The sequence below is a fragment of the Barbus barbus genome, assembly GCF_936440315.1.
Source record: "Barbus barbus genome assembly, chromosome: 38".
Classification (NCBI taxonomy): domain Eukaryota; kingdom Metazoa; phylum Chordata; class Actinopteri; order Cypriniformes; family Cyprinidae; genus Barbus; species Barbus barbus.
The window spans coordinates 2,121,667-2,134,864 of record NC_136716.1 but is presented as its reverse complement, the minus strand read 5'-3'; the positions used below and the strand labels follow the sequence as shown (position 1 = coordinate 2,134,864).

Below are 13,198 nucleotides of genomic sequence, written 5' to 3'. Positions count from 1 at the left end.
TGTGTACATAAAATAAAATATACATATATATATATATATACACACACACGTATAAAAATTTATTTTTGTAAAAACAAAAAACCTCTCTCATGCTATTTGTAACATTATCTATTATATATATATTATCTAACATATTATCTCATATTATTTGTATGTTTTTTTTCACAGTCCAATTTTTATTTATCAACTACCCATATATATATATATATATATGGATTATAAATAAAATTAATGTATACCTTTCCCATTACTCAAATTGCCAATTCTCCACTTTTCATGGGAGGCCTCTGGAAAAGATTGCTTGTGAATAAACCAATAAATGATGCACTGAACCGGTCCGGTTTGTTCACAACAATACAATGTCACAGGACAAGTTTCTTGTTTGATATTTACAAACTTGTTTTTGTTTTTTATGTTAATGATGTGATGCTATGTGGCTTCATGAGTCCTGTCGTGATCAAAAATGATTTGTGCATTAAATTTTCAAAACAAGCAACGTTTCCCATAAAATCTTTATTTTAGGTTGTGCCACCATGCAAAGCTTGATTCAAAGCAAATCTAAAACCTGGCTGTGGTCATTATTGTGTTTAAAAAAAGTGTGCATTAAAAGTCTGATCATATAGACCAGAAAAAAAATGAACATCTCACCAATACATGTGTTGATATTAATATAGTATGGGCAATACTGGTAAAGACTTCCTGCTGAAAAAGTGATTCAGGATCAATTCATGATCAATGTCTGTCCATCAGTTCACATTCCAGCATATTGCACCATATTTTACATCAATAAAAAATAAAAATAAAATAAACTGCATAAAAATCGTTGAGAACATTTGTACAATTTATTTTTTGGTTCATGAAGCCATTTACAGTGATAAAGGCAGTGTCAATACTGTACGCTGACAGACAGTTCCCAACAGTTGAGCTGTTTTAAGTACAAATTTGACATTTCCCTCTTGCAAACATTGAGATTGTACCGTTTGAACCTAATTAAATGAGAGGTTTGGGGAACCACTATATTATGACTGACCTTTTTTAACAAAGGATTATTGCAATAACATTTTTTTTTTTATTCAATTTTATCCCATGGAGCTACAAATACTCCCATAATCTTTTTGAAAACATGTACATTTAATCAGATTGAAAATACTCTTACAAACAAAATCAATATTCATCATAAGAATCAGTCCCTGCCTGTTAGCACTGAGGCAACGTTCAGCTCGTTTATGATGCTGTCGGTCAAATCATAGTACACGTGTCATGTAGAAAACCTTATCTTTGATACAGAATAATAAAAAAGGGTAAGATAAGATGCATAAAACAGGAATCCGAAGACTTTGTGAAGCCGTGGTTCTGAATCTTGAATCCAGAGCCGTTCCAGAGCACCTGATGTGAACAGGACTGGATGTCTTCTTTCGCACTCCGTCTCAGGCATCTTACTCGTCCTCTGCGTCCCGTGCCGCTTCGTGCGTCGCGCTCTTTCAGACTTAAGCTGGCAGACTCAGCTTCTTTCCTTTCAACACTGAAATAATGAAAAGAAGCACTTGAGTTGCTTCCCATGATCAGATTAGAACATTTATTAAGACAGCTACAACAGTCTTGCAAAGCATTTGTTTAGATCCTGATAAGCATGTCGTTAAGAGCCCACTGGATGAGAGTTTGTGATGATGCACTTACAGGTTGAATGAATGCATGATCTACACCACTGTATTACATTTACATTTCTGTCATTTTGTTAACTTAAGTACCTGACAGAGTACCTCGAGTTATTTACATTTACATTTACATTTATTCATTTAGCTGACGCTTTTATCCAAAGCGACTTACAATTGCTATATATGTCAGAGGTCGCACGCCTCTGGAGCAACTAGGGGTTAAGTGTCTTTGCTCAGGGACACATTGGTGTCTCACAGTGGATTCGAACCCGGGTCTCTCACACCAAAGGCATGTGTCTTATCCACTGCGCCATCACCACCCCCATGTTATGATGTTTTCAGGATTGATCACTTCTATAGCTGTATTTTAAAACCATTTACACTAGCAGGTGCATTCTGAGTCTGAACGAAGAACACACCTGAGGGTTTTTAAACCAAAAACACTCACCTTTTGTTACGTAGAGATAAAAGAAATCACAGTACAGGATCGTCTGAACGACGCCTGCCACGATGGCGATCATGTCGAAGAAGCCTTCGAAGTAGAAGCGCCAGATCCAGTTGATGAGATACAGGGCGCGATAGAGGCCGAGGAAGAACAGGTAGTGAGTGGTGATGGTCTCGGCTTCTCCGGTCTTGCTGATCATGAACAGTTGTGGGAGGATGGACACGGACTCCAGGTAGATGGAGAACGTCCACATGATCTACAATGAGGAGATGATGACATTATAAATGGATAAACTTGAGACAAGACTGCCCTCGACTTAAGATTTTTGTGGTCGACTAGTCGTCGTTCATTTTAAGCATTAGTCGACTAATCGCACATTTATTAATAAACCATTTAAATCATAATACTGTGCCTTTATGTGCCTAGTATGCAATGCAGTACACACATAAAGCTTACCACAGCAAGTAATGATTATGAATGTGTCATTAACATTTTAATAATTTATTGATAAACTTTGTTTTCGGCTTAAGAGATGAACTCAGTGACACTGATTTGTCATCTCCGCAGTAGTGGATGCTCCTTTCATACGGATTACATAATCTGAGAATATTTGTTTTCCATTTGAATAGACATTTCACTGTTTATAGATATATTTTTCATGTTTGTAAGGCAAGTATACACAGAGTTTTGGAAGTTCGCGCTCAGATTCACAGATGGCCTAAAACGCATCCTTGCTTTCATTATATTACAAAAGCGCAATGTTTTGTTGTTATTGTGAGTTCACGCTGATAAACGTAGAGTCTTTACAGACTCTAATCTGGATGAGCAAAAATGACGGCGTATTTTAAGAGCAAGTGACCACCTCCATCTGTACTGTACTGTTCACCTTCCACACAGACACTTCAATAGCGCACATTTTTCTAGGTTAACATTAGATTGAGCGGCAATTTAAAGCTGCAGCTACTAACATATTTCAGATGATATAAGCCATATTTGAGGTCAATGAATGATAGTTTGGATGTACTGTTTTACCACACAAACCAGCCGCTAATGATTTGTCCGTCACGGACTGTGTGACTTCGCCTGTGGATTTTTTATTTTTTTTTGCGACTAATAAAATTTTGGCCGACAAAGCCTCTTCTGGTTGACTTCGTTAGTCGACTATTAGGGGGCAGCCCTACAAACTTGAGAGTGAATGAATGCAGGTGCAGATTTGCTCTCTCACCTCCAAAAGAGAGAAGTCATGGTTGACGAGGAAGGCCAGGCCGCCGACTGGGACGACCAGGAACTCCGCTCTGAACGTGTCGTGGTTCCCATCATACGTGGCCTTGAACTTCACGTATATCATGTAAACCGTGGCATAGGCACATGCGATATAGATGACCTGCATGGGAACATGCAACAAAACAGAGTTACAAAAAAGTCCCTTTAACCATCTCCACATTTAGAATACGCTTGTAAACTTTACAGTCAGAAATGACCTCCATGGAAATTAAAAATATAAAGCATTTTTTGAGATACAATCTACAACTCAGTCATGATATATAAAAATTATAAAATACATTAAAACATTTATAAATTAAATGATATACAGTATATCACCAAGCATTGGATTTTTTAAAAAGTGTTGCTCTTTTAACAAACACTATTATTAGAATATTATTATTTTTTTTATAATATTTGCACTTTTATATAAAAAATAATTGACACCATGAAAACTCCAATAACTCGAAATATGAAAGAATAAATATTACAGAAACAAAATATACACTTACTGTTTCTGTTCTGACCACTGAAAATAATTTCAGCGCAAATCACAAAAAAAAAACAAGGTGGACTTCATGCACATTCATATTCTAGAGTAAACAAACTCTGATTGGCCCTTTTAATTGATTTCTCACTTCTTTTCTTATATGACAGGTCTGTTGGGTTTGTGAAAAAGGCATGAATGTGTGCATGTTTACAACTTTAATCTGCTCATCTTCACCTTCATGGTGGTGTTGTACAAAGAAATGAAGGCCGTGAGAAGGTCCAGATAGCGAGTGGTGAACACCAAGGCAAACAGAATCTGACTCTTCCCAGATATTCCTGAAAAACACACCAACAACATGAATTTCAACACAATTCTTTGTCCTTAATGCAATCTGAAGCCCATTTCACACTTTCAGTTTGTTTAGTAAGTCATTAACATGAATAAGGCTGTTATAACATCACTAAAGCATGCAGAAGTGAAGAGTTCTTGTACAATAAGATTGCAATAAACCCAGATCACCCTACAGTGACTGTCAGTGTAAAATAAATAATATTCTAATGAGATCCTGCTGCCACGTCAGAGGTCAGAGCATGCAATCACAATGAATGAATAATGAAGTCACTAGTTATCTAAAGCCTGATAACCCAAATGGAGCAAAACTCCAAAGTTTACAGCATTCATCTGGTTCAAATCACTGTTGCTTTCCATTTATATGCCATACAACTCAATGCAACTCACTCTAAAACAAAACATCAGGAATTCAGGAGCAATCCAACTCACATGCATGAAAACAACTGAAGTTAAACACCAACACTTGCTCTAATTCACTCAAATGAGGCCTAGTGCATGAGTTTACAACACAAACGAGCGGATCAGCTGCCACAGAAACAAATCACACAAACAGACTTTGACCAAAGGTGAAGCTACACTCAAAAAACAGCCCTAAAAAGTGCCCAGTGCGCGTTTTCTGCTAAAATCGCTGCGTTGCTCACCTGCACACGACCTGCTTTTCCATATCTTCAGCAGGAGGATGATGATGGCTGCTAAATGGGAGAGATCCCCCGTCAGTCTGAATATGTTCATGTTTCTTTGGTTCTGGTGAAGGGTTTGTTGGAAGCGGCTCGAGTGCGGATCTTCCCCCAGCAGCGCGCTTTAAACACGGCTTTCCCGACTGAAAGATGGCGAGAGCAGCGCGACGTGGCGCCTGACAGACAGCGGGTTGGCTGAACCGATGGATGATGCTCGGAGCTCATCATTGGGAGGAGAGTATATTGATTGCACACACGGGGTTTTCCTCTAGGGGCGCACGGAGGCTCCGAGAACCGGTTGCGGCTAGAAGGGATACAGCTCAGCTAGCTACTGGACAGCAGAACAGATGTGACCCTGCAGCACAAAAGCAGTCATCATACAGCTCAGCTAGCTACTGGACAGCAGAACAGATGTGACCCTGCAGCACAAAAGCAGTCATCAGTAGCACAGGTATATCTGTAGCAATAGCCAACAATACACTGTATGGGTCAAAATTATACATTTTGCTTTAAAGCCAAAAATCATTAGGATATTAAGTAAAGATCATGTTCCATGAAGATATTTCCTACTGTACACATATCAAAACTTCATTATTGATTAGTAATATGCATTGCTAAGAACTTAATTTGGGCAACTTTAAAGGTGCTTTTCTCTTTGATTTATTTCTGCACCCCCAGTAATAGTTGTATCTCAGCCAAATATTGTCCTATCAATTTAAAATATTGTCCTATCTCGTTAATAACAATAATAAATACCCTTATGACTGGTTTTGAGGTCCAGGGTCAAATATGTGTTTCCGGTGTGAAATTGTACAGAATATTTGGCTTGAATTTCAAAACTGGCTTCATTCCAAACATAAATCAATACACCCTTTGACTGTTGTCTCAATTAAAGTTGGAGTATTGTTGAAACATAAGAACCTAGACTTTCTTAATTATTTTGTGCAAACACTTTATTCATAGATGTAAGTTTTTAAAGGTTAACCCCCACTTAAACGGATGGAAGACTGAACTGAAGATATTTGTGAAGTCTCTTCATTACATGACGGACAGAAACTTGTTTTTCTTGTAAGAATAAGACCCTCACCCTTCTTTTTCTTTTAATTATTATTATTTTTTTTTTTTGCTGTATCAACACTAATAATGTGTTCAGTTGTTGAAATGTGCCATTATAGTTTGTATTTGAACTTTATGCCTTGTGGCCATGAAATGCAGCTTACACACTGTGCAACAATAATTCCTGTTTTGCATTATTATGAGGGATAAGCCCCGCCTGTTTGGACTCTCCTGTCCTGTCGATGTCTTTTCCTCTGGTTTCTTTCTGTTTCTGTAAACTTGTGGCCAGGGAAGGGTGTGTGGGAAGTTTGCTGGATCCTGCTCATGAGGATCTGTAGAGTTTAGATTCCAATTCTATTCAAACACACCTAAACCAAACGAAAAATATATACGTGTGTGTCTGAATGTTATTGAAATCTTAATGTAAGAATGTGCAGAAATATAGTGTAATTCATATAAAATGAATAGTAAAAAATAAAGAAAACTATTTTTTGAACTGAATTAAACACATTTCTATCAATTACCTTATTGACTATAAATAAATTTTCAAATAAGTTACAATTTAATATTTTTTTTACACCTTGCATACATGTGTGTACTCATATTAATCATAATGTTCAATTAATTACTAATTCATAATGATTCATAGTATTCATTAGTTAGTAATAATTTTAATATTGTATTTATATGTATTAATTATAATGTATATGTACTTATGTATTTAAAAAAAATCTAAATTGTTAAACTAAATAACTGAATTTAATATATTTTATAAAGACTATAAATAAATCGTCATATTATATATGCAATTGTCACGTCATTGCTTTGCCAGAAATGTTTCTCTGTCACTTCTCATTTCCATCATAATGCTGTTTATTTTATATTTAACTCCATTGTTTTTATGAATGTATACTAGAAGGAAAGCTTTTCATTTGAGGCCAGAATCAACCAGAAGTGCATGAAATACTGGCTGGTTTAGCATTAAAAAAAAAATCAATTAGAAAGGTTTTTATAATACATTTTTGAAAGCGCAATAATCTCTCTCAGTTAAAAGCTTTATTTAAATTAGCTTTCGTCTTTGTTTAATAAGTTTATTTGTCTTATTAACATTAAAACAAGGATATAGAAGTTAAACAAAATTCTGCTCATCTCATCATCATGTATACTGTCAAGATTACATCACAAACGAAAGCTGACACCAAATACTGAGAACAAACATGGATTTATTACACAGTAAATATAATCAATACAGGAGAATACTTGATTTACAAAATTAAAAATGTTTACAAACAGAACATCACATCCCGTAATTAACTGTTACCTACATACAAGTATGTTGAGACACGTGTTGTGCACTTAACAATAAACATCATTTTATTTATTCATTAAGAAAACAATGGTCTTATATTGGTCCTAAGATGTTTCTGACAACTCATACTTCATATGAGAAATTCACTACAAATGCAGAAAACAATGGAGGCACAGAAGGAGATTTTGAGTTTAATAGCTACCTCTCTATTAATAAAACTATGTTCTATTAGATATGATATTTTATTAATCTTTCCCCCACAGGGAACGCCTCCCACCAGCTGTACTACACGTGTAGTACATTTACAGTACTGTTCATTAGTTGCAATAAGATAATCATTTGTTTCTCAAAGACTTCAATTTCCTGAGACGTAACAGACAAGAAACACCATTCCTCTTATACTAAGCCCTTTCATTTCTGCCTAAAAGAACCCCGGTTCATTCCTGAGGCTTCAGCACGAAGACGGCCTCATCCAGCACATAGTATTCCTTGTACATGTCTCCTTCACACAGATACGGCAGGCGAGTGACGGCCTCCACCTCGAACCCCACCTTCAGGAACACGTCTGTGCTCAGGTACGTCACCTGCTCCTCCCACGTCTTGCCCTCCACCTTAATGTGCTCCTTGGGTCGCACCCAGGCCCCGCCTTCAAATACAATAGAATAAGTCACAAATTAAACCAGAAACAAGAATGTATAGCAAAAAAAGAAAGAAAATCTTTTAAAATCATGATATATATATAATATGTTGTATAATTACTACATTTATTATTCTTTATTTTCCTTATTCATGGCAATTATTTATAATTATGAATTAAGTTAAAATAAAATTTAAAAAGTACAATTATTTTTAGAATGATAATTATTAATTCTTAATAAAATAAGGGTTCTCCTCTATCAGATAATTTCCCATTTTATAGCTTTATTCTGCATGTTGGTTGCCTCACATGACTTTACCAACATTAATAACAATTTATAATTTATAAATCATACCAAAATACTTAAGGTTTTCTTTTCAAGATTATAAATTTTAAAAAATTAATCCAATTCTAAATTTGTTTCTTTAAAACTTTTTTTTTTTTTATTATTTCTGAATTAAAATTATGAGTTTTATTGCATGTATAATGCATTTTAATAATGGTATTCATTTTTGAATAAACATTACATTTAGTCATTTAGCAGATGCTTTAATCCAAAGTGATTTAACAAATGAGGACAATGGAAGCAATCAGAATCAACAAAAGAGCAATAATAAGCAAGTGCTATGACAAGTCTCATTAAATTAAGAAATTACAATAGAGAAAATATGGTGTGTTAAGCTGGCAACACAAATAAATTTATTAATTATTTAATAATAAAAATTGTAATGTAAACTGTGAAAAACATAAAAAAATAAAAACATGAAATACTGATTTCACTGACAAGTCGAATCTCGAGCATTTCCTCTTACAAGATGTTAGCTCTGTAAGTGTGCTAATCTATAATAAAGCAACTAGCAGCAGACACTCATGAATTGCTCAGTAGTTGTGGTTGCAGCGATCATCTTACCCATCTCTACATACGGCTGAAAGGGCAGCACAGCCGCTAAGACGAGGCGTCCCGTGTGCGGCAGCAGCGATCTCCTGATGTCCTGCAGTAGCTGCAGCGGCTCGTCGCAGCGGTCCAGCAGGTTCAAGCAGCTGATCAGATCGTACTGGAAGCCCGTTCGGTGCCACTCATCGATTCCCAGCAAGCTGGAGATCCAAAGTCAAGCACAGGCTCACAATCACCTCAGTTTATTAGCATTTCTACTAGGGATGCACCGAAATGAATATTCTTTGCTGAAGCCGAAACCGAACAAACACTGGGCCGAAGGCTGAATACAGTTTGTCACGTTTCCTCCCCATGTATTTTACAAATGTTTTCACCATTACATAAATTAAATAGCCAAAATGTGCTTTGTGCTGTTTCGTCTAGCTTTTCAAAGAAAAAACAACTATTTAAAATATATACTTAACACTGAACATTTTTTAACATTCTAGCAGATATTATAGAAACAAAGCAAAACGTAACTTAAAATTAGTAAAATTATATTTTTTACTGTACAAATAAATGCAGCTTGGAAATATTACAGATCCTAATTTGAACACTACGTGTGAATGTTACAATAAATGTATGAATAGAGCTGTTGTAATTATTATTTTCATGATTATTGTCCAACTTATTTTATTTTACAGAACAACAGTAAAATTACAAATACTAAGATTTATGAATACCGATGGAGCTTTTATTTTGGCGTAAACCCGCAGGAAGACCTCAGTGCTTCTTTGTTGACAACAGCAGATTTATGAATTATTCTCATTATGAATGTCGGAAGCTGTTTGTCGCACATATCGCATTGTCACATGCCGTGTAAAAATAATTTCAGCGCAGATTTTCCTTGTGCTTTGGACTTTGAACCCTCACAAGCTCAAGCGGCGCTGCATGCAATTCGTGCGTGTATTAGAAAACATAACATTCTGCAGTTTATTTACTAATAGTTTAAGGCTATTTCGCAATTTCAATCATCATACGGTAACCAGCAACAACCACCCTTCCTCTTGTCATCGGACACATGTGATACAGCGCTAAACAGTCTCTTGTTGTCATTGCTTGTAATGATTATTTAGTCTCTCTCGGACAGTTATAAATGCTTCCACACTGTGACATGTTTGCTGCATTAGCGCACGCCTCTATTTGATCATGTCCCATCATTGTTTGGTGCAATTTATTTGGTCTTATAAATAATTTTGGTTGCAAACATTCAGTGCATCCCTAATTTCTACTGATGCAGGAGGTGTGTGTACCTGTAATTCTTTCTCTGGAGATGCCACTTCATTGGTGTAGAGACTTCAGTGGCAAACACCTCGTGAAAGTGATGGCCCATCACTTCAGTCACACCTCCGTCACCGGCTCCCAGATCCAGCATCCTCTGTCCTTTCCATTCCGGCTCAAGCCGGAGAAGACGTTGAAACTGGTCCTTTGAGAAAACAAACATGGAGCCACGGCCCAAAAAGCTGCGGACAGACAGGACAGGACAGGAGGCCATGAGGAGCCGCTCATCTGAAGCAGCGCTGAAGCCTGCGAGAGAGTCAGGGGTGGTTACCCGTTGATGGAGGTTCGAGACACGACGGGGCTGAAGATGGTGGAGAAGAGCGAGTGGTAGAGTTGCATGAAGAGCCAGCCGGATTTCTCCACGCTTTGGCGGAGAAAAGCCTGTGTGTCCTCGTCCAGGTGACTCTGAATGAACTGAGCGCGCACCTGTTCTCCGAGCAGGTCCGGACAGCAGTGGTACCACTGCAAACACATCCATACTATACAACAACAGCTAGTTCCTTTGCTATAAGAAGCTAACAATAATAAGAAGTTCCTTTGCAAAAAAAAAAAACTATTATGATGGTCTGTATTCTTGATCTATAAGATTTACATAGTACTTCACTGATTTCAAACACATCATGGTACTTTTGTTAGTGTAAATGCAACTGCAGTAGTGACCGTTTCAAATGGTCTGTCCGTCCGTCCGTCTGTCTATATACCTGTCCGTCCGTCTGTCTATCTATATATATCTGTCTGTCCATCTATATATATATCTGTCTGTCTGTCTATATATGTCTGCCTGTCTGTCTATCTATCTGTCTGTCTGTCTGTCTATATATGTATATCTGTCTGCCTGTCTGTCTATCTGTCTATCTATATATATATCTGTCCGTCCGTCTATCTATCTATCTATCTATCTGTCTGTCTGTCTGTCTGTCTGTCTGTCTGTCTATATATATCTGTCTGTCTGTCTGTCTATATATATCTGTCCGTCCGTCCGTCTATCTATCTATCTATCTATCTATCTGTCAGTCTGTCAGTCTGTCAGTCTGTCAGTCTGTCTGTCTGCCTGTCTGCCTGTCTGCCTGTCTGTCTATATGTCTGTCTGCCTGTCCCATCACTCTGGGTCTATCTTATGTGGGTAGATTATTTGAAAATTGTAGTGGGTTAGTGATTCCAAATCCATTACATTACACACTTTAATGTTAAATATTAACATATTTTACCCCGTGTGTGGGGTACATTTTAGGCGCAGTGAATAGCCCATTTTTTCTTAAGGGGTACCTTTAGCCCCGTTGTACCCTATTACCATGGTATTTTGATGAAGGCTGTGGTAATGATTATGTAATGGTTACATTTACATGCTAATACCATGGTACATTTTAGTAGTGTTAAAGCAAGCACGACAGTAATGCTTTCAATATGGCAATACCATGGTATTTTGATAAACACCATGCCATTACATATGCATGGCATTCCAATGGATTTAAAGCAATGCTAAAGATAAATGTACAAAATCATGATCTCACAAAAACATGGTAATATCATGGTACTTTTGCAACCACAACAATGTTTTCAAATACCAATACCATAGTACCAAAACTATCAAGGTACTTTGAATAAATGAACCACGTTCCAATACCGTGGTATTTTCATATACATGTGACCCTCTCTGTGAAAACCCAGCTAAAGTCATGTTTTTGAAATTTACTGTTTTCTACACAATATCATCTTTCATAAGGTAAAGAACATCCTGTGAAAATTTAACCTTTACATCTTTAATATTGACTGAGTAAGGCCATGTCAAAGATTTCAATTATAGTGAAATTAATGGTTGAAATCCAACTTTGATGCTTGTTATCTCATTATTAGATTTTGAGACTTTAGCCTGGATTTCACAGAGAGGGTCACATATGGTAGGCTACAAAAAAATAAAAATAAAAAATAAATAATATATATATATATATATTCACATCATGGTGCTACCGTGGTAAATGTTTGAACATATTGCATACCAAATTAGTTCGTGTTGGAAAGCCCTGCATCACTCACTGACCTTCTGGGCTTCATCATCAGATCCAGGTGAGTCCGTCTCAGTCTCCATGTTCATGATCAGAGCTCGAGCCAGAGGACTGCGAACATACCGTCCAGACCACATCTTTCTCATCCCCAGTAAAAAACCCACATAAAACAGCAGCCAAGCGACGAAGATCAGCGTCCTCATCTGTGGATGACACATAGCGACAGAGACGGTGTGACTGCACGAGCGATACTAGTCAAGAAATATGACCCGGACCACAATTACAGCAAACTAACTAACTAACCTGAAGGTGTGGTGCTGTTTACACGAACACATCTTTATTATGCATAATCTGAACGGCAAACACATTTGGCACAAATCAGCTCAGTGCCTTCGGAAAAAAAAAAAAAAACCTTCTTGTTTTATGGCGGGTGGCATACAAATATTGACTTCCTGACTGTGCTACATTTAAAAGAGCCCGACAAAACACGTGACCGCTCATATCCGATACATCAGTGTTGCCAGGTCCGCGGTTTTCCCTCGGAATTGAGTTACTTTTAAATCAGTTGCCGCGGGTGTTTTTCATGTCCACGGGTTTAAGTGAACCCAATAAAGTGATATTTAGCCTCTGCAATGCGAATTTTACCAGGGAAACCTCGCCAAAAAACGTAACCTTTAAGCACCAGGGGCGGGATTTTACCGGGGGACCCCCTCGAAACGCGATTTATATTTTAAATTCAAAGAACAATAACATACAATATTTGATCAAGAAATAACATAAAAAACATAAAAATAAATTACAACAAATAGGAGTTGCCAGGTAAGTATAAAAGTTCAAAGACACAAGATACATATCAAAATCAAATAAATAAAGTTCGCAAGCTTTCAAAGTCCTTACAGCTTTCTTAAGAGTCTCTGATACTGTCAATATATATGTATATATAGTTCAGCCAACAAATCCATAAATTGGGTTTCTTATTAGATTTACATTAGATTCTTATTATAGATTAAATTTGGTTCAAGTATATGTAAATAAATTAAGTACAAAATACTGCTCCTTGTGGAAAGAAGTAAAATAGGAGTAAAAAAGGTCTTAAA

General features: G+C 36.7%; 2 protein-coding genes across 6 annotated transcripts; both read right to left on the bottom strand.

Moving 5' to 3' along the window:
- Window positions 1–494: 494 nt before the first annotated feature.
- Window positions 495–5,114, bottom strand: LOC306858013 (ER lumen protein-retaining receptor 2-like). The gene is made up of 5 exons (XM_079398350.1): window positions 4,846–5,114; window positions 4,088–4,188; window positions 3,326–3,484; window positions 2,104–2,356; window positions 495–1,522 (listed from the first exon to the last, which is right to left on the bottom strand). The coding sequence occupies exons 1-5, from the start codon at window positions 4,934–4,936 to the stop codon at window positions 1,488–1,490; spliced, it is 639 nt and encodes a 212-aa protein (XP_079254476.1). The 5' UTR covers window positions 4,937–5,114; the 3' UTR covers window positions 495–1,487.
- Window positions 5,115–7,142: 2,028 nt separating this feature from the next.
- LOC306858140 (protein-L-histidine N-pros-methyltransferase-like) lies at window positions 7,143–12,580 on the bottom strand (the record flags this gene model as incomplete). Of its 5 annotated transcripts, none has more annotated exons than XM_079398539.1 (6): window positions 7,143–7,892; window positions 8,794–8,978; window positions 10,071–10,280; window positions 10,370–10,560; window positions 12,096–12,304; window positions 12,405–12,580. In XM_079398539.1, the coding sequence occupies 5 exons, from the start codon at window positions 12,123–12,125 to the stop codon at window positions 7,684–7,686; spliced, it is 825 nt and encodes a 274-aa protein (XP_079254665.1). In that variant the 3' UTR covers window positions 7,143–7,683. The 5 variants fall into 5 exon arrangements, with proteins under 5 accessions (XP_079254665.1, XP_079254666.1, XP_079254664.1 ...); XM_079398540.1 differs by having other exon boundaries at window positions 10,370–10,577; window positions 12,137–12,304; window positions 12,405–12,564; XM_079398538.1 differs by having other exon boundaries at window positions 12,137–12,304; window positions 12,405–12,564.
- Window positions 12,581–13,198: the final 618 nt, after the last annotated feature.

Bases quoted from the DNA above. Each gene is read 5' to 3' on its own strand.
- LOC306858013 (XM_079398350.1), bottom strand. From the start codon at position 4,936: ATGAACATATTCAGACTGACGGGGGATCTCTCCCATTTAGCAGCCATC. The intron at 3,485-4,087 runs GTGAAGATGAGC...GTTCCCATGCAG, and splicing joins TGTACAACACCACCATGAAG to GTCATCTATATCGCATGTGC. The intron at 1,523-2,103 runs GTGAGTGTTTTT...TCATTATTTCAG, and splicing joins TTATCTCTACGTAACAAAAG to TGTTGAAAGGAAAGAAGCTG.